General features: G+C 36.9%; 1 protein-coding gene across 7 annotated transcripts in view; it reads left to right on the forward strand.

Annotated features, from left to right (window-relative positions):
* CEP57L1 (centrosomal protein 57 like 1) overlaps positions 1-22,182 on the forward strand; it is an 86,157-nt gene that overhangs the window by 42,684 nt on the left and 21,291 nt on the right. For all 7 annotated transcript variants that reach the window (XM_043999722.1, XM_043999716.1, XM_043999719.1 and 4 more), the window contains exons 2-4: positions 15,485-15,635; positions 20,410-20,589; positions 21,267-21,388. In XM_043999722.1, coding sequence (XP_043855657.1) covers positions 15,488-15,635; positions 20,410-20,589; positions 21,267-21,388 — 450 coding nt within the window. In that variant the 5' untranslated portion in view covers positions 15,485-15,487. The remainder of the gene's footprint in view (positions 1-15,484; positions 15,636-20,409; positions 20,590-21,266; positions 21,389-22,182) is intronic.

Consider the following 22,182-nt stretch of genomic DNA (forward strand, 5'->3'; position numbering starts at 1 on the left):
TCATTCTTGATTCTTTAAATGCAAAATTTATAAACTGTGTAAACTCATAGTATACACCATCAGCACTGAAAGGGCCCTTAGAGAGCATCTAGTCCAATACCCTCATTTTACAGATAAGGAAACTGAGGCCCCAAACTAGGATTCCAAACCAGCCTGCTAACTTTTAGTTTAGTGGTCTTTATACTGTATCTTACTGCCTTTCTTAATTGTCTTGAACTGCTATTTACCATGCTGAATGTGAGAGACAAAATAGTATAGGAGAAATAATAGATTGTTGTATGTTATTGTTTTTGTTGTTGAATCATTTCAGTTGTGTCCAATTCTTTGTGATCCTGTCTGGGATTGCACAGTCCTCCCTCACTTAAATCCAATATCACCACAACATCATGGTCCTCTTCAAGAATGGAGAACAAAGGGGCAGGTAGGTGGTGCAGTGGATAAAGCACCGGCCCTGGATTCAGGAGAACTTGAGTTCAAATCTGGCCTCAGACACTTGACATTTAGTAGCTGTGTGACCCTGGGCAAGTCACTTAACCCTCATTGTCATGCACAAAAACAAAACAAAAAGAATGGAGGACAAGCATATTTCTGGGGTTTTCTTGGCAAAGATACTAGAGTGGTTTGCCATTTTCGTCTCCAGCTCATTTTTCAGCTGAGGAAATTGAGTCACACAGGGTCTAGTGATTTGCCCAGGATCACACAGCTAAGTAAGTGTCTGAGGCCAGATTTGAACTCAGGAAGATGAATCTTCCTGATTACAAGTCCAGCACTCTCTCCACTGTGCTACCTACCTTCCCCTAAACAATATGTTACTTAATACCAGAGCTCAAACTCTGGTTTGAGCTGTAATTATCAAAACCATTTGTTACTGGCTAAGAAATAAAGAGGTGGAATAGCAGAATAGAATAGGTAGAAATTATACTATAGTAAATGACTGTCTATAATCATTTAGTATATGATAAACCCAAAGATCCAAGCTTTTGGAACAAAAACTCATAATTTGATAAAAACTGCTGGGAAAATTATAAAATGGTACAGCAGAAACTAGGAATAGACCAATATCTCACACTGTATACTAAAATAAGGTCAATATGGGTACAGGATTTACACATAAAGGATGATACCATAAGCAAATTAAGATAGCATGGAATAGTTTATCTGTCAGATTTATGAACAAAGGAAAAATTTAGGACCAAAGAAGATACAGAGAGCAATGAACAATGTAAAATAGATAATTTTGATTATATACAATTAAAAAGCTTTTGCACAAAAACAGCTAATGTAACTGAAATTATAAGGCAAGAAAACTGGGAAGGAATTTTTGAAACAAGTATCTCTGATAAAGGGTTCATTTCTCAATTATATAGAGAACAGAGTCAAATTTATAAAAATACAAGTCATTCCCCAATTGATAAATTGTCAGAGGATATGAATAGGCAGTTTTCAGACAAAGAAATCAAAGCTATCTATAATCATATGAAAAACTGCTTTAGATCACTATTGATCAAAGAAATGCAAATTAAAACAACTCTGTGGTATCACTTCACACCTATCAGAGTGGCAAATATAACAGAAATGAAAAATATTGGATGTTGGAAGAGATATGGGAAAACTGGGATGCTAATTCACTGTTAGAGGAGTTGTGAATGAATCTAACCATTCTGGAGAGCAATTTAGAACTATGCCCAAAGGGCTATAGAACTGTGTACACCCTTTGATCCAGCAATACCACTGTTTGGTTTATATCCCAAAGACATTCCAAAAATGAAAAAGAGACCTATTTGTACATAAATATTTATAGTAGCTCTTTTTGTGGTGACTAAGAATTGGAAATCAAAGGATTGCCCATCATTTGGGGAATGACTAAATAAACTGTGGTATATGATTGTGATGGAATACTATTATGCTATAAGAAATGACAAACAGGACGATTTCAGAAAGGCCTGGAAAGACTTATATGAACTGATGTATAGTGAAGTGAGCAGAACTGGGATAACATTGTGCACAGTGACAGCAATATTGTTTGATGAAGATCTGTGAATGACAAATGGTCCAAGACAATCCTAAAGGACTACTGATGAAACACACTATCCACCTTCAAAGAACTGATATTGCTTGAACACAAACTGAATCATGCAATTTTTTACTTTCTTTAATTTTTTCTTTTATTTAAGTTTTCTTATACAAAATGACTAATATGGTAGTATTTTATATAATTGCACATGTATAACCCATATCTGATTGCTTCCCCCCTCAGGGAGGGGGGAAGGGAAGGAGGGATAGAATTCGGAACTCAAAACTTTAAATAAAAATATTTATTGTTATTATTTTGTTTAAAAAAAGAATATGTTACTTAGAGTCAAAAGACTGACCTGGATTTCAGTCCTGGCTCTCATGATCACTAGCTGGGGGACTTTGTGCAATTCGTCTAACTGCTCAGACCCTCAGCTTTTTCTTCTGTAATTCAACAAGCATTTTATTAATCACTTACTACATACGAGGCTCTGTACTGATCACAGGGAATACCAATGTTAGCTGAAAGACAGTCTCTGCCCTCAAGGAGTTTACAATCTAACTGAAGAATACAACACATTAAAGTTCACTATGTGGGGTCATGATAAAGAAAGTTCAGTGAAGTATCAGTGAAGTCTGGGGATGAATGAAAACATAGTAGGCTTGGACCTCCTCCTTAAAATGGAGGTTCTGGGAAGAACCTCCCAATCAGAGAGGACAGGGTAAAGGAGAGGGAGAGACAAAAGCCTGTGAGTAACGATGCTCTAAAATGAAGATACTTACTACTTTAAAGTATCTACCTACCTCACAGAGTTGTAAGAAAAGTATTTTTTCAGTAATAAAGTAATACATAAATTTAAATGATTACCATTAGGGCTAATGATTTCTTGAAAAATATTGGAAAAATATTCTTCTGTATGGACTTAAATGTGTCTCACATGTTCTCTCCCCTTCACTCCTTAGAAGTATTCATCTTGATAACTGTTCCACAGGATCTTCTATCACAATGAAAAAAAAGTACAGCATTTGGCTTTATTACTTACTGGTTTTAACACTTACTACCTACAAGTACAAATAACTTTTACTTCTCTTGTCCTTGATTTCTTCATCACTAAAGTATCAGGGACAGGACTAGGTTCTTTTCAACTCTTAAATCCTATGATCTGATGGGGAAAAAAAGTCCAGTTCAATTAAATTAAACAAGGGCTAAATATCTTCCTCCATATAAATATGGGAGTCATGCAGTCTGGTCAGGAAATATTTATTAAGTATCTGCTATGTGGCAGACACCCTGCTAAGTGCTGGGGATACAAAGACAGGCAAAAACCAGCTTCTACCCTTAAGGACCTCACAGTCTAATGAGAGGGACAAGCGATAGACAGAATAAATAGGATATAATCAACAGGGGGAAGGAACATGAAGGAGAATTGAGAAAGATTTCCTGGGGAAGGTAGGATTTTACTTGGGAGAGCATTCCGGGCACGGAGGGCACCAGTCATAATGTTTGGACTCAGGAGAGGAAAACTTGTTGTGCAAGGAACAACTAGGAGGCTGTTGTCATTGGAATGCAGAGTACAAGGCGGAGTATGATGGGTAAAAAAGACTGGAAAAGGGCTTTGAACACCAAACAGAATTTTGTATCTGATCCTAGAGACAATAGGGAGCCACTGGAGTTGATCATTTTGATCAGTTTGACAACTGAATGGAAGATGAACTGGAGAGGGAAGAGACTTGAATCAGGGAGACTAACCACCAGACTACTGCAGTAGTCCAGGCATGAGGTGATGAGGTCCTGCACCTTAGTAGTGGCAGTGTCAGAGAAAAGAAGCAGGTTTATACAAGAAATGTTATAATGGTAGAAATGACAGGATTTGGCAATTTTTTGGAAGAGATGTGTGAGTGAAGGTTTGGGATGATAACATGTTGTAAGCCTGAGTAACTGGAGAATGTACAGTATCCTCTATAGTATGAGGAAAGTTGGCAAGTGGGGAATTATAGGGAAATGTAAGCTACAAAAATATCCCAAACACATTTGTAACTGTTTCAACAAAGTTATTATGTATCCACTATGTACAGCATTCTGGGAATAAAGTGTTAGAAAAACAACATAGTTCCTATTGTGAAGGAACATACAAGTCTCATGGGGGGATAAGGCACGTTAACTATATAATAAGTTGACATATAATTGTGTATTAAATAGAAATAATCAAGTAGTGTAATGAGGGAAAGATTGCTTGTCGCCCATTAATCTGAACAGGATGGGAGGCATGGACATTAAAAGATCTTGAACAAAAGGAACACTTGTGATTTGAGAATTTCTTTAAGGTATGGTGGCAAGAGTGAACAAGGTGAAATGAGGGAACTGCTACAAATGGGTTGTAGTACAAGTAGTCCAGTTTTGCTTCAGCACCAAAGTGGAATGCACTGAGTTCAAACACAACTTTTGTGGTGTCTTTCTTCATCTGTCTGCTATCAAATTAAACCACCCACAAGATGTTAGAACTTCATCTTACTTTCCAGGCTTTCCTGGGTATGTGACCCTTAAGCCCACAATAGGCGAGTTTGCATTTTGGGTTAAATTATTTGCCTGATGCTCTAGGAATAATCCTCCCCCCCCCCCATATGGAAAAAGGAATGAGAAGTCAACTGTCCTACTAAAATGTCAATTGCCAGGTACACACAAATTTTAAAGTATATGTTGGTTAATCAAAAAGAATCAAACTTATCAGCTTGCTAGTTTACTAGTCATGATAGATCTAACCTAATATCAATTTACAGCCATTTACTCTTAGATGTGATTAATGTTTTGCATTTCCTTCACCAAGGATCCCTTATATTTCAAATTTACATAATGGTACAAATGGAATTTCTGTTCTATTAAGTTATGTATTACATTATTTTCTGATTATTTTAACTACATAATGATTTTGTTACAAAAGAGGTGAGGTTTTATATTTGAAATTTTCCTATAGCCTCCCAAGTTTGCCACTGGTTCTGTTTTCAGCTTACTCACATGTGACCACCATTTTCAGATTGTGACAATTAAAATTATATGGGGTCCTCTATAATTGTCCCAGGTGCAGGGAAAATTAGCTGGGATTTATAATATTTTTCTTACTTAGAAATGTACCAGTTTGGGGCATTAAACATTTATTAAAGCATATTAAATATTAGTAAAGAGAGCGCACATGGCTCTGAAAGATAGGAAAGCCTAGGATAGAGGGGAAAGAGAGAACAGCATGGGAGAGGGAAGAACATGCCAAGAGAGATCAAGACCTCTCTCCAGGGCTTTTTAACCTGTCTCAGGTGGAGGTGGGTCACTCCACCTTGATGCAAGCTAATTGGCTGATAGCATTCAAGTCCATTGATTGACATGACTTGAAGGTGGTCTTAAGTTAGTTAACTTCCTTTACCTAGTTCGGAAGGTTGATCTACATTTCCTATGAAATTCTCCTGACTCTGGACTGGCCCTGCAAAACCAGCCAGAGTTTCTGTCTGTGTGTGTGTTGGGGTGGGGGGAGTCTCAGAGTCTCCAAACCCCATCATTGTCTCACAAGATCTTTGGGGGTTATGTTTCTTGTCACACAGCTGTATAACACCACCAGTCAAATACTGGTATTAAAGAGCTTGACCTTGGTTTCTGGAAGAAGCTTGGGAGTGGACATCATTAAGGAGCTTCAAAATTTCCTAGAGGCTGTCCAACCTTTTCTTCTTCTGTTTAATTCTGGCCTTGATATGTCATATAGTTTGTCCATACTGCATGTGATAATCTGATCAAAGCAATCTTAATCCACTTGGTCTTTCCAGTATAAACCATCATATCAAACTCTTTAGTGCTCACATACCTCTTCCAGGACACTGATTTTCTTTAATTGACGATGTTCTCTACAAACAGGAACATCCAGAGGACTTCAACACCCCTAGGAAACACTTCTTCAATGTAGAATCTATACTGGATATACTTGAAGTGGTTAATATCTTTGAAGAACATCTGTCTCTCAATCTTATGCCCTACCTCATATTTATGATAAGGTCATTGACTAGGGTTATTTCTGTTTTATCTTTCAAGGAATCTGAAATGAGTTTGATATATGAATGGGAAACATCTTATTGGAAAGAGAACCTTTAGGGCAGCAATTTGGCTCTACCAAGTCAAATGCTTTTCCACAATCAACAAATGAAAAGTACAATGTGATCTTGTATTCTCTACTTATTTGAGCCAGTTGCCTTTGCTTTGTAGAATGCCTCTTGCAAAAGCCTACCTCTTCCAAACTAATACCCATATTGTAGATACCATTGTTGCTTTTCTTGATGGCTGTAACTGAGAATGTAGGCCTATAGATTATTGTTGACTGTTCTCTTAGTAACTTTTTTCTCTTTTAGTAAATTAATAAGACTTTTTAAAAAAATCTTTGATAGGCTCCCCTGCCTGATTCACCTTGTGAATCAATCCCAGGATACTCTCACAATTTCATTTTCTGCAGTACAGATTTCCTCTAAAGATAACTTAGTCCAGTTCAGCTGCTTTTCCTGTCTTTGTTCTCCTTAAAGCCATTTCAACCCATTTGGAGGTGACCCTTGAGTAGGAAATTTCTACTGGATGAGCTATAGATGAACTCAGTATAATTTGTAAGGAAAAAAAATTAAATCAAGAAAAACCTAATACCTTGCTGCAGCAAAAATATTGAGACAAATGCATTTGTGATACCTGTTTTAACATTTTAAAAATTGAGTTTTATTTTATTTTCAGTTCTAAATCCCCTCTCACCTCTCTTTTACCCATTCATTGAGAAAGCAAGCAAAAAAATCCATTAAATGTATGTATAGTCAAGCAAAACAAATTCCACCATTAGCCACACCATACATACATACATACATACATACATACATACATACATAAACCACACTCACATACACATACTTCAGTCTGCACTGTGAATCCCATCACCTCTATCTGGAGATAAATAGTGTTAACATTTTTAGTAGTCCAGCATATACCTACAAGTTATATATAATGGAGTGTTAATAACAAATCAATATATAACATTTGACAATTTCAATGAAAAGAGTGATATAATCACATGAGAAAAGTGAAAAAGGAATAATACTTATCAGCCATTTATCTTGCTCCTAAATTATAAAATTGAAGGATTATTCAGTGATAATTGAAAATTAGTTTTACAGTTAAAACAAAAGTTAACTGAGGGAAACATTCTTATCAAATATTTTTTACTAATTTGGGGATTGGGTCTTCATTTATTAATCAGTCAATGATCAAACATTGAATAGGTACCAATTATGTAACAAACAAAAGCACTAGGCACTAGGGAGACAGACAAAAATATCACAGTCCCTGTCCACAGAGAGTTTATACTCTATAGGGAGAGGCAATGTGTAAAATGATGGGGAGAGAGTTAAGACACTAGTAGTCAGGGAGGATTAGGAAGGACCTTGTATAGGACCTTGCACTTGAGCTGAACTGTAAAGAACCAAGGGATTCTGAGAGGCAGGGAGAGGGGAGGAGGAAGAACACTGTGGTTATCGGAAGACAGCCTTTGCAAAGACGTGGAGATGGGAGATGAATTATTATCCATCTCAGTGCTATTGTGATGTACAGAAAGGCCAGTCTGATGACCGAAGAGTGCAGAGAGAGTAATAGGAAATCAAGTTGGAATGATAGGTAGGAGCCAGTTTGGGAAGGACTTTAAATGCTAAGCAGAGGACTTTGTATTTGATCCAAGAGGTAATAGGGAACCTTTTGAGTTTATTATTGAACAGGGAGGTGACATGATCATACCTGTGCTTTAGTAATATCACTTTTCCAACTACTTGGGGAGGATGGGTTAGAAAGGGAAGAAACTTGAAAGTGAGACAAATTTATAGGTTTTTAATTTTTTTGGGGGGGTGGGGCAATGAGGGTTAAGTGAGTTGCCCAAGGTCACACAGCTAGTAAGTGTCAAGTGTCTGAGGCCGGATTTGAACTCAGGTCCTCCTGAATCCAGGGCTGGTGCTTTATCCACTGTGCCACCTAGCTGCCCAAAATTTATAGGCTTTTACAGTAGAACAGGCAAGGTGTGATAAGGACGTGAAATAGGCTGGTATGAATGTAGAGAAGGGAATGAATGGGAGAGATGTTGTGAGGATATAAGTAAATAAGATATGGCAACTTGGCTAACTAGGTGGCACAATGGTTTGAGCACTGGCCCCGGAATCAGGAGGGCCCAGTTAAAATCTGACTTCTGAGGGACTTTGGGCAAGCCACTTAACCCTTATTGCCTCAAAACAAAAAAACAACAAGATATAGCAAGTGATTGGACATGTGAGGTAAGAATGAGAGTGAAAAGTCAAGGATTACATTCCCCTCAACAGAAAGGGGCCATTCAGAAGAGGAGTGGGACTATGTGGAGAGATTAAAAAGTTCTTTTTGTATATGTTGAGTTTGAGATCCAGTTTAAGAGTTCAGCGGTCAATCGTTGATATAGGACTATAGCTTGTGAGAGAAAACTTGAACTAGTTATCTAGATGTGGTGGTCATCTGCATATATATGTGTGTGTATATGTGTATGTATATACATATACATGAGATGACTTAAACCTATGAGAGTTGATGATGTCATGAAGAGAGAGAGAATATAGACAATAAAAGAGAAGAGAGCCCAGGAGAGAACCTCAAGGTATGGCTATGATGATATATGGGAGTGAGGTATGGAAGGTAATCTGGTAAAGGAGTCTAAGATCTTTCAGACAGAAGAAAATACCCAGGAAGAGAAAGTAGTCAACTGTGTAAAATCCTGAAGAGGAGGTCAAGGAGAAGGCTTGAGAATAGATCAGAAAGTTTGGCATCATATAGTGTATATGCTTCCTCATTTCAAAGTCATTTCTGCTTATAAACTTAGGAAATTAATAGCATCTTTGTAAGTTCCAACTACCAACATTTACATCCCTTTTCCAGTTGAGTCCCCTACTGTCCAGTAGTTGACAGAAAGACCTCATTAAGGGGCGGCTAGATGGCGCAGTGGATAAAGCACCAGCCCTGGATTCAGGAGTTCCTGAGTTCAAATCCAGCCTCAGACACTTGACACTTACTAGCTGTGTGACCTTGAGCAAGGCACTTAAGCCCCATTACCCTGAAAAAAAAAAAGAAAGAAAGAAAGACCTCATTAGTCTTTTCTTTGTATGGCCATGTGTGTTTGAAGACCATTTCACTCAGCTTAGCTATTGCTTTTTCATAAAACTCAGTTTTAAAGAACTAGTACCATCTTTCTTTATAACATTTAGTGTTCATATTGGGTTTTGTTTGTATTCATCACATTTGTTAATGTCTTGATTTTCTTCCTGTGGTATTAAAACACAACCTAAGTTTCCATGGTTATTTTGTTCTCTTGCTCTTATGACTGGTTTCCATAACTAGTATAGAAGGTATAAACAAGATGATAAAATTCCAAGGTAGCACAAGAATTTTGAGTTCAGTTATCCCACATTTCATGCAGTATCCAGGGTACTGTTTGGCAATTGATTTTCCTTTCTATATAGTGACTATCAACCATAGAAATAATAATTAAAAAATATTTTTCTGGCACATTAGAGCAGGCTAGGGTACAATTAGGAAGTGTTCAGTACTCAATATGTTATTTTCATGAAAGTTCTATATCGGCCAGATGCTAATGTTGGGCATAATTGATATTTCTGAAACTTGCTATTTCAATATATTTTATTAAATAATTTCAAATTCATCATCTCTTGACTGGTTAGATGAAAGGGTAAGTTGGATGACAATTCTAGAATATTCTTATCTATAAAAATACTTTTTCTAATTAAGAACCTGACCTCTCAAATCAGATACTTAAAATATTTATTGAAATGTCGTTAAGAATTGAGGTTGTTGGGGGCAGCTAGGTGGCACAGTGGATAAAGCACTGGCCCTGGATTCAGGAGTACCTGAGTCCAAATCCAGCCTCAGACACTTGACACTTACTAGCTGTGTGAACCTGAGCAAGTCACTTAACCCCCATTGCCCCAGCAAAAAAAGAGAGAGAGAGAGAGAGAGAGAGAGAGAGAGAGAGAGAGAGAGAGAGAGAGAGAGAGAGAGAGAGAGAGAGAGAGAAAGAGAATTGAGGCTGTTTGTTGTCATAGCTGGATCCGCCAGCATGGCAGGCAGGAAAACCATGGGCAAGTGTCTCAGTTCTCCAAGCAGTCCTCTGAGATTACAACAGATGAGTTGCCATCTCTATTGGTTGAAGGAGTTTCTATACAAGTTTTTTATGCAATCATTGATCTAGGCCAAAAATAATTATTAAGGATCATTATGAATTATTTTTAAAATTATAAAACAGTTTTCAATTACAAGAATGCTCTTTAAAAAGATATTTTAGGGGCAGCTAGATGGCATAGTGGTTAAAGCACCGGCCCTGGATTCAGGAGTACCTGGGTTCAAATCCGGCCTCAGATGCTTGACACTTACTAGCTGTGTGACCCTGGGCAAGTCACTTAACCCCCATTGCCTTAAAAAAAAAAAAAAGAAAGAAAAAGATATTTTAGTCAAAGGCTATGAACGAATAATCCTCCAAAAAAGTATTGCAAACTATTAACAACCATGTAGAAGATTGTTCCAAATCACTAATAATTAGAGAAATTAAAATCAAAACAACTCTGAATATTCACCTTAGACCCCTCAATTTAGCAAAAATGACAAGATACGGAATTAGTCAATATTGGAAGGATTGTGAAAAGACAGGCACGATAATAATCTGTTAGACAGGCTATGAATTGATTCAACCATTCTGGAAAGCAGTTTGGAATCATGGTAAGAAAGGGACTAAATGTCCATACCCTAAATATCTAATGAGTGGTCACTAATAAATTATAAGCTTTAGCAAGAGTTTAGACTTTTAAGCATTTATTAAGGAGAATAAGAATTTGGCGAAGAGAGAGAAAGAGGCCTAGATTTAGCTATCTCAGGGAGCCCTGTTTCCTTGATGAAACGGGGGAGGAGGGGGGGAATGTGGTGTCACGAAAAAATTTTAAGTCTGACGGAAGAATGAAAATAACAAAGTTTCCAGGTTGTAGCAAATAGGTTTATTGAGAGAGGGCCCGTCCCTCAACAAAACCGGTCATCCAGGCTTTAGGCCTGAAAGACCCAGAAGTACAAAATACACGAGTTTATATACCCTTGGGGGAACATTTCTAAAATTAGAACATATTCTTGAGAAATAACAGCGGATCAGCATTTTGATATCAATAGGGTGGATCATTGGTAGGCCAGTGGACAGCAGCGTGAACAGTATTGCTGACCACCACCAGACCCTGTGATATTTCCTAATGCAGATATCACAAGATCAACCACACTATGTCATAGGAAAATTGAGAAATATGGGAAAAGACTTGACCTTCTAACCTTATGCAATCTATATGAATTACAATTTTTTTTGTTAATATATTGATTATTATTTTAATCAAATCACTTAAAACTATAGTAAATCTCATCTCACTAAGGGATGGGGAAAATCTCACTCACAGTGGGAAATAATGGAATTTGGCAGACTGATTGGGATGGGCAACACCTGACCTGTCTTGAGTGACGTATGCTGCTGATGTCAGCAGGAGAAACCACTTTCCACAGGCAGTTTGAAGGACCTCCCCTTTTGGGCAAGTGAGAGGAAATGCTCGCTCAGGGGAGCTCATTCTCTTTCCCATGGTGCAAGCTGCAGGAGCGGGCAAAAAGAGGTTTTATCCTGGCAGTTTGTCCTATGGGCCCTGACTACTCATTGAAGTTACAGACCCCAGGTGGTGAGTTAACATTCAAGCCCTCCTCTTTTGAATTAGCTGAACTGGAAGCAAATTTGGGGATTGTATAGACTTAGGTTAGAGTTAGGGGAATTATCCATTTTTCTTTTTCCCTATTCCCTTGTCTTTGATTTTATTAATTTCACCTTTGCTGTTTATTTTATTCCCATTAATAAAACCTGATTCGTTTGTGGAAAAGAGGCTGTTGGACTCCTTTCTAATTGGCCTGGGAGAAATATCTAAAAAGGCAGTTCAGACGGGAGGGAGCTTTGGGCCTAGAGGCTCCTCATTATTTCCAGGACCCCAATATTACGGTGAGCCACTCAATTAACTCTCCATATATCAAATTTGGCCCTAACACATCAAAACATTTATAGCAGCATTTTTTGGTAGTAGCAAAAAACTAAAAGCAGTAGATGCCTATTAATTAATAGTTGGTGAAACAAATGGTGGAACATGAATGTAATGGAATATTAATTCACCATAAGAAATTATGAGTATGAAAAAAGAGGGAGAAGACTTATATGCACTTAAGTAAAGTAAAATCAGGAGAACCAGAAAAAAAGAATATAAACAATGACTATAAATAAGGTAAATAAAATGTAAAAACAATAAAAATGGAAATTGAACACTATATAATTATGACCAAGTTTGACTCTGAAGTATAGAGATGTATATAAGAATGTACATCCCTCCTTTCTGTGCAAAGGTGTGCCCCTCTGGTTATGATGGAATTCTGTATGAGTTATTGGACTTGAATGATGTGTTGATTACTTTTGCTGAAGTACTTTTCCCCCTCCTTAATTCAGAAAGGCTCTCTGGGTGGGCGAGCCATATATTGGGAAATGAAGTGATGTAAAACCAAAAGATATTACCAAAAATAAAATACAATATATTACTTTAAATACTCCTGTTTTTGTTTTATTTAGATAAAATTAAAATAATATACTGCCTTAGTTCTGGATAAAACCTTTCTCAGTTCAGAAAAGGCTTCAACATGGTCCTGTCAACAAACTGAAACTACTTTCTGAGGACCAGTCTAGCAAAATATGAATAGACTCATCACAAGCAGCCTTCTTTGGCCATGGCAACCCATGAAATAAAAACAATATACTGTTTCTAGTCAGACTCCCTCCTGATTCTTCAGAGTAGTGGAAAAATACTAAGAGGATTTTGAGAATCACACAGCTTTTAGATCAGTGATACATTTTTAACTTGTCTTTTGGCATTCTAAATGTGAGACCAAATTTATGAGAGAACATGTATGAGAGTTGTGTAAGAATTGGTTAAAATCTGCATTGTTGGAAAGAACATTCAAATGGATGGTTTCACAGCTCCCTTTGAGTATTTAAAAAAAGTCTTGGCATGAAAGTCCTGGCCGTCTATCAGTGCAGATCTTAGCTCAGCAACTTATTTATCATCTTAGAGAGTTCTTGGGGCATCAAGAGGTAAAATCATTTGCCAGTGGGCACATAGCAAGATCTTTCTGAATGCAGGCCAGCTTTTCTGTCCATTAAGCCATGCTGCTTATCAAAAAAAGAAATCTCTTACAAAATATTTAATAAATCTTTTAAGTAATGAAATTTGAATGTAAACATGAAGAAAATTACTTTCCCATTGCTTTTTAATTGAACAATTTACAAAGTTATTTTACTTTTACCAAAAGAAGGTATTTCACAGATAATTTGGAACTCTTTATTCTTCTGTTTAAAAAAGAGAGGTTAAACTAGGTTATGGTTTATTAACTTCTTTGTATGTCATAGGCCCCTTGGGCAGTCTGGTGAAGCCTATGGACTCCTTATCAAATAATGTTTTTAAATGTATAAAATAAAAATACATAGGATTAAAAAGTAAACTAATGATATTTAAATACAGTTATCAAAATATTTTTTTAAATTCATGTATTCCAGATTAAGAATCCTTGTATTAGTTCTCTAGTAGGTCCCATCTAATGCTAAGTCCTCTGATATCATGTATATTTTACATAAATTTTCATATATGTTATATATAAAATATACCCATGTATATTATTAATTGATGCTAATTTGGGAATACATTTAAATTTTGCTATTTAAAAATAGACTGTAATTTTTTTCTATTTTATGTTGCTTGGTCATATTTAATAATTGGATCCAGTAAAACATTTATTCATGCAAGAAATTTCATATCATTTATTATGTATCATTTAAAATGTTTTAGTGTCTGTTGTCAGAGAAAAATCAAAAGTTAGAGTTGTGAACTTGACTCATTTCTTATTCAAAAAAACTGTTGAAACTAAAAATAAACGTTTCCTCTGTTTCTAATAAGTTAGCACAAGCCCAAAATATTCATAGTTACATCCTTACTACTTTAAACTTCACTCACAATTAAAGAAATGGGTGCATACATTGCAGCTAATCAGATTTTGAGATTGTGTGGTTGGTTGCCTTTCCTGGAACAAAAGACAATATTTCTTTCATGGAGGGGAGACTATTCTGTAGAGGTAATTTGTCTGGTGGTTGTTAGTATGACAGGTTGACTTTGAGTTACCTATTAGATATCTGATTTGAAATGTCCAATAGGCAGTTGGTGATATGGGGTTGGAATTTAAGGGAGAGACCAGGCTGCATGTATAGATCTGGAAATCATCTATAGAGATCATAATTGAACCTGTAAGAGACTAGGAGATGAACAAGACAGATTTTAGAGAAAAAAGAAAAGAGTGTCTAGGATAGAGCCTTTGAGGATTACACACAAGTAATGGGTATAACATGGTTGAAGATCCAGCAAATGAGATTGAGAACTTCTTGTACAAAATGATTAATATGGAAATGTTTTGCATAATTGCATATGTATAACCTATATCTGATCGTTTGCCTTGGGCGGGGGAGGTGGAAGGGAGGGAGGGATAGATTTTGGAACTCAAAACTTTATTATTTTTTTTAATAAAAAAAAAAAGAAACTGAAAAGAAGATCTTTAGACAGGTAGGAGGAAAACCAATAAAGTACTATCACAAAAACCCAGAGAAGGGGCAGCTAGGTGGTACAGTAGATAAAGCACCGGCCCTGAATTCAGGAGGACCTGAGTTCAAATTTGGCCTCAGACACTTGATACTTATTAGCTGTGTGACCCTGGGCATGTCACTTAACCCTCATTGCCCTGCCCCCCCCCAAAAAAAAAAACCAGAGAAGAAAGCATATCCAGAAAAAGGTTGTCAAAAGTATTTTGAATGAAATGTTTCAAATTTAGAAGTCCCTTTTAAACCAGATGATTCTAGCATACCTGTAATATTGGAAACCAACATAAAGTCTTACCTGGGGCAGTTAGGTTGTTCAGTGAATAGAGAACTGCCCTGAAGTTGGGAGGACCTGAGTTCAAATGTTACCTCAAACATTTACTAGCTGTGTGTCCCTGGGCAAGTCACTTAACCCCAATTGCCTTAAACATTTGGGGCCATCTCCAGTCGTTCTGATGTCTATCTTGCCACTGGACCCAGATGGCTCTGGAGGAGAGAGTGAGGTTGGTGACCTTGCACAGCCCTCCCTCACTTAAATCCAATTCCCTGCAAGTCATGATATTACCTTGATGTCATGGTCCTCTTCAAGAAGGAAGGACAAACAACAACAACAAAGTCTTACCTGAAGCCTCATATACTATCCATTTAAAAAAGAGTGATCATATATAATATTTTCTCTATTCCTTTTTTAGATAATGTATGCCGAATTGAAGCACAGTATGATAGGAAGCTATCGTGAACCTCCAGATAAAATAACTGACCCTTCATTTGCATACTGTGAAGCAGCCACTCAGAATCATCTGCCTAAGAAGTCACAACCCCTTTCTACTCCAAACAGCCATGGTAAGGCTAATGTAATTCCTCATTTTATATTATTTTAATGTCTTACTTCTTGAATGAAATAAAATATTATGTGTACTTGATAAACTAGTATTTCCAGATTCCTGGATACTAAACTTAAATTCAGAAACAAGAAGTTGAATTTCCCAAAATCACGTTATTCTGTATTTTCCATAGCATTTTATTTATGTGTTTTTAAATAATCACGAGTCAATATAATAATAAATAATGAATCATTTTTATATCACAGGGTTATACTAAAAGTTTCAGAAGTTTAATGTAAAAGCACCATAAGAAATACATGGTTATCTGGTTGCTTACCACCCCAGGGAGGGAAGAAGGAATAAAAATTGAACTCAAAGCTATAAATAAAAATGTTTATTATTTTTTTTAAAAGAAATGCATGAAGGGGCAGCTAGGTGGTGCAGTGGATAGAGCACCGGCCCTGGATTCAGGATGACCTGAGTTCAAATCCGGCCTCAGACACTTATCACTTACTGGCTGTGTGACCCTGGGCAAGTCACTTAACCCCAATTGCCTCACAAAAAAACCAAAACAAAACAACAAAAAAGAAATGCATGAGGGGGCAGCTAGGTGGCACAGTGGATAGAGCACCAGCCCTGGAGTCAGGAGGACCTGAGTTCAAATCCGGCCTCAGACACTTATCACTTACTGGCTGTGTGACCCTGGGCAAGTCACTTAACCCCAATTGCCTCACATACACACACAAAAAGAAATTCATGGTTTATTATTATTAAACAATGTATTTTGACAGTGATTCTGACTTTATCTTTCTTTAAAATATTTCTGGGGCAGCTAGGTGGTGCAGTGGATAAAGCATTGCCCTTGGATTCAGGAGGACCTGAGTTCAAATCCAGCCTCAAGACACTTGACACTTACTAGTTGTGTGACCCTGGGCAAGTCACTTAACCCTCATTGCCCTGCCCAAAAAAAAAATTAAATAAATAAAATAAAATATTTCCAACATTCTTCAGACTCTTTGCTTATTGTTATGTATTTCTTTTTTTGGTGAGGCAATTGGGGTTAAGTGACTTGCCCAGGGTCACACAGCTAGTAAGTGTTAAGTGTCTGAGGCCGGATTTGAACTCAGGTCCTCTTGACTCCAGGGCCGGTGCTCTATCCACTGCGCCACCTAGCTTCCCCTGTTATGTATATCTTAAAATAAAGTTTAATAAATATGAAATATTTAGTGGCATTTACCAAGAACTGTAGTCTATAGCTGGAAAACACTAATGAACATTAGTGGGTAGTATTCAAATAACATGACGTTCATATCTCCTAACAAGGTTAATAACACTACATAGAACCACAGGTAGGGATTGCTGATTTTAGGACCCCCTGTCATAGAAAGGGAGTTTGAATGGCATAAGAAAGAGGAATGGGAGAGTGCTGGGAGAAAAGGGTCATTGTACTTGTACTGGAAACTGCTGTAGGGAAGGTGGAATGTAACCCATCTTCCAGCCCTCTTAATGGTTGATCACACACCTTCTGAAGTCAGTTCAACTCATCCATGGGGTCAGATTACTTTTGGAAACCACAGCTCTGGAGGGTAGGGACTATGCTTTTTTGTTTTGTTTTGTTTTTTGCTTTTAGAAACTCTGCTTTGGAAAAAGAGTACATTACAGTTATACATACAAACATTGAGTCCTAAGCGTGTCGTAGGAGCTTCAGTTTCTTCATCTATAAAATGGAAGTGATAATTCTTAGACTATCTATCTCATAGAAGGGTTACGAGGATAAAATAAAGTCGTATATGTAAAGTGATGAACCAAAAAGTCACATATAAATGTGAGCTATTATTATATTTTCAGTACAATATTTCTCCACAAAGGCAGCATGGAATAATGACCTAGCAGGCAGGAAGAACCAGAGTTCAGGTTCCACCTTTAACACATTCTGGTTGTGTGCCTTTCAAAGCACCTCTTTAAATTGCAAATAAAGGGCAGATCTGCATTGGCTGGGGAAGTTCCTCTGTGAATTTTGCATTCCAATGAAATCATAATTCCAGCTTCTATCCTCCATTTCTCCAATTCTTCTTTTATGTACCTAGATAAACTTTCTGTTCTACTATAGTAGTACAAGGAGAGACAGAGACAGTGAGAGTGTTATTTTCTAAACTATAGAATAGTATAAACTATATACTATATAAACTATAGTATAGTAGTTGTTGGAAGCTCATATAATGTATTTATGGGCTATGAACATTCCTGAACTGAAAAAGTCAAAATCTACTTCAAGGAGATCACTTTTATTTTATTTTATTTTTAAATTTTTGACATTTTTATTTAAAGTTTTGAATGTCAAATCTTACCCTCCCCTCCCCCTCCCTGAGAGTGCAAGCAATCACATATAGGTTATACATGTGCAATTATGTAAAACATTTCCATATAAGAAAACTTGAATAAAAGGGAAAAAAATGAAAAAAAGTGAAAATGGCATGCTTCAGTCTGTGATCAATCAATATCAATTCTTTCTCTGGAGTTTGGATAGTATGATTCATCATTAGTCCTTTAGGATTATCTTGGATCGTTGTATTGCTGAGAATAACTTAAGTCATTTACATTTCTTCATTGAACAATATTCCTGTTACTATGTATAATGTTCTCATGGTTCTGTTCACTATGCATCAGTTCATGTAAGTCTTTCTAGGTCTTTCTGAAAGCATCTTGCTTATCATTTCTTATAGCACATTAATATTCCATTACAGTCATATGACACCACTTGTTTAGCCATGCCCCAATTGATAGGCATCCCTTTGATTTCCAATTCTTAGCCACCACAAAAAGCGCTGCTAGAAATATTTTTGTACAAATAGGTCCTTCTCAAAGAGAGCACTTTTAAATGAATAACCAAGCATTTATAAAATATCTACTATGTTCCAGGTACCCTGCAAGGCATTGGGATCATAAATACAAAAGTGAAACAGTCCCTGGCCTCAGTGAGCTTACATTCCAATCATGTAATGATACTTGTTACTTTTCCCCAAAACCAAAACGTGGCATCAAGTTCCCATTCTATTAAAAACTTCTCATAGCAGGCAGAATGTCATAAATGCCTTTTTGTACACAAGTCTGGTGGCTTAGTAAGGCACCTTGCATGTTAGGTACTCAACAAATGTTTATTGGTTGATTGGTTGACATTCTCTTCAAATACTTGGGAATTACTCAGACTCTTGCCAAGGCCTGTCAATTTTACCTTCGTAGCATCTCTCACATATGTCTGCTCCTCTTGTCTGATATTGCCATCACTTGTCTGACACTGCTGGCCGTCATCACCTCATCATGCTTGTGGGTCTGCCTGCCTCAAGTCTCTTCCCACTCAACTCCTTACTCCATTCAGTCACTAAAATGATTTTCCTAAAGCTCAGGTCTAACCATGTCACCTCCCACCCTTGCCTAACAAGCTGCAGTAGCTTTCTCTTGCCTCCAGATTCAAATACAAAAATCCTGTTTGGCATTCAAAACCCTTCATAACCTAGCCCCTTCTTACCTTTCTTTTCAATCTTCTTGTATCTTACTCTCTGCCGTGTATTCTTTGATCTAGTGACACTAGCCTCCTTCAATCAGTAAATATTTATTAAGTGCCTACTATGTGCCAGGCATTATGCTAGAAATAGGGGGATACAAAAAGAGGCAAAAGACAGTCCCTGTCCTAAAGGAGCTCACAATCCAATAAAAGAGACAGCATGCAAAACAAGCTATATACAGGATAAGTAAGAACAGCAGGGGAAGACACTAGAATTAAGAAGAATTGGAAAAGGCTTTCTGTAAAAAATGGGAAGTAAGAAAAGTCAGTATTTGGAGTTAAGAAGGAAGAGCATTCTAAGTATAGGGGACAGCCAGAGAAACTACCTGGAACCAAAAGATGGGGGATCTTGTTCATGGGACATCTAGGAGGCCAGTGTCACTGGATCAAGAGTATGTGGGGAGGGGGAGAGGGGAGTAAGGCATAAGAATTCCTTGCTATTGTTCCCCCTGCCTGGAATGTTCTCTCTCATTCTTTAAGCTCCAACTAAAATCTCATCTTCTACAGGAGCCTTTCCCAACCTGTCTTAATTCTAGTGTCTTCCCTCTGTTAATTATTTCCAATTTATCCTGTATCTAACTTCTTTTGTACTTTTTTGTTAATTGTCTTCCCCATTAGATTTTGAGCTCCTTGAAGGCAGGGACTGTCTTTCACCTCTTTTTGTATCCGCAGTGGTTAATTAGAACAATGCCTGGCAAATAGCAGCCACTTAACAAATTTTCATTGATTAAAAACTGAGTTTGTAGAATCTCAGCAGGTGTCTGCTATTTCAACTTTTTCCTTCCTGGGCTTCATAGCATATTTTCTAAATTTGCTTATTTATGCATTATAAAGTAAGCCTTAAAATTACTAATATGTATGATCTTAGAGATAAGGTTTTTATATATTGTTATAAATAAGCAATTCACACTGTTTATACTTATTCATATTTTAAACTTTGTTTGTTTGTGGGGCAGTGAAGGTTAAGTGACTTGCCCAGGGTCACACAACTAGTAAGTGTCAAGTCTCCTAGGCCGGATTTCAACTCAGATACTCCTGAATCCAGGGCTAGTGCTTTATCCACTGTGCCACCTAGCTGCCCCCTAACTTGTTTTAACATTTGAAATCTTTTGTTAACTTGGTAATTACTAATAGTATGGTACTCTTTTTTTTATAATAGCACAATACCGCCATTAAAAAAAAATTCTCACTTCGAGGGTTAGGTTTTATGGTGTGTTTTTTTTTCCAATAGCTCTTTTGTTGGCCCTGAAAACTCTTCAGGATAAGATTCATCGACTAGAGTTAGAAAGGACACAAGCTGAAGATAATCTGAACACCCTTTCCCAAGAAGCTGCATTGTATAAAAAAGCCTTGCAGAATGAAAATAATGAGCGAGACTTGGTACATCAGGAACTGATAAAGCAGAGAAAAGGTGAGGTAATCCAATAATTCTCAGAAACGGAAAAGTTATTAGTGTTTCACTTATTTTGTCTTTCCACCCCATTCTTATCAACAGTGATAACAGCCCATGGCAGGTTAGTGAGTTGCTCAGAAGTCATACTGCTCATTAGTAGTAGAGGGAGAACTAAAATTTAGGAGTTTTCAATCCAATATTCTTCATTATACCCAGATGTTATATAGCATCATAGTTTGTTTTTTGTGTGTGTAGCTTACTTGATTAAAGTATAGTCCTTGGACCAGAGTCATTATTATCAGTATTAATTAGCTTTCATGCATTCCATGGTCATGGGCTAGAAATTGTAACCCTTAAGAGGCATGTAGATATAGTTCAAAAGTGGTATGGAGCAAAATAACCTGTAAATAATTGTAGATTAATCACATCACTCAGGGAACATCTAATTAATGGCTCATAAGCAGCATCTTCATTATGTCCCAAAGACAACACATACTCCTACAGTAAACTGCACTACTTAATGGTTTCCATAGTACACCCAAGGAGAAATAATCCATTTCTTATTTAAGTCTGCCATTTTCATTTAAAATTACTGATAGTCACACGATTCCACTTATACGGAAAGTTGAAATCTCTGAAGTTAAATGTGAAAATGGAGTACCAACAACTCATTTGCTGCTTTCTCTTTTTTATAGATATAAGTGCACAGCTCAGTGCTGCCCAGACTCGTTGTTCTATTCTGGAGAAACAACTGGAGCTCACAAAGAAAATGGTTTTGAACGCGGAACAAGAAAAGAACCTCACCGTAGAACAACAAGTACATCTATTTTATATAAGCAATGATAACAGAAAAGAATTAAGACTATTAAAACTATAGCTCATTCCAAAACCATTTTGGTACATTACCAGAGTCACATCATTTAAAGGGACTGAAAGGTCATCTAATCCAACTCATACCTGAAAGGAATCCCTCCTATGATACCCCTACAAATGGGCTTCCCAGCCTCAAACAAAGACTTCCAATGAGACCTACTATTTCTGAAGATGGGCCAACCGTACCTCCCCTTTCTTAGGCTTGTGAAGCTTATTTTTTTCTTAATACCAGTGTCAGCCTTTACATTAATCTCTATTGAATTACATCTTACTAAATTCAGCCTAATGTTCTAGCCTGTCTAGATCTTTTTGGGTACCTGACTGTCATCCTGCATGTTAACTTCCCTTCTCAAATTTGTGACATCTGCAAATTTGATGAGTATGCTACCTCTTCCTTTATCCAAGTCATTGGTAAAAGTGTTAAACATCATAGGGTCAAGGACACATCCTGGGGAGTACTCCACTGAAACCCATTTGTGCAGCTGACATTGAACCACTAATGGTTTTTTGTTTTTTTTAACATATAAGGTATTTTATTTTTTCTGTTACATGTAAAGATAGTTCTCAACTTTTGTTTATACAAGCTTTACAATTTCAGATTTTTCTCCCTCCCTCCCCCTCCCCTAGACAGCAGGTAATCTCATATAGGTTATATCTATATATCTATATACATAGACATATATATATATACACACACACACACACATATATATATATATATACACACATAATAACATT

The sequence above is a fragment of the Dromiciops gliroides genome, chromosome 4, assembly GCF_019393635.1.
Source record: "Dromiciops gliroides isolate mDroGli1 chromosome 4, mDroGli1.pri, whole genome shotgun sequence".
Lineage (NCBI taxonomy): Eukaryota > Metazoa > Chordata > Mammalia > Microbiotheria > Microbiotheriidae > Dromiciops > Dromiciops gliroides.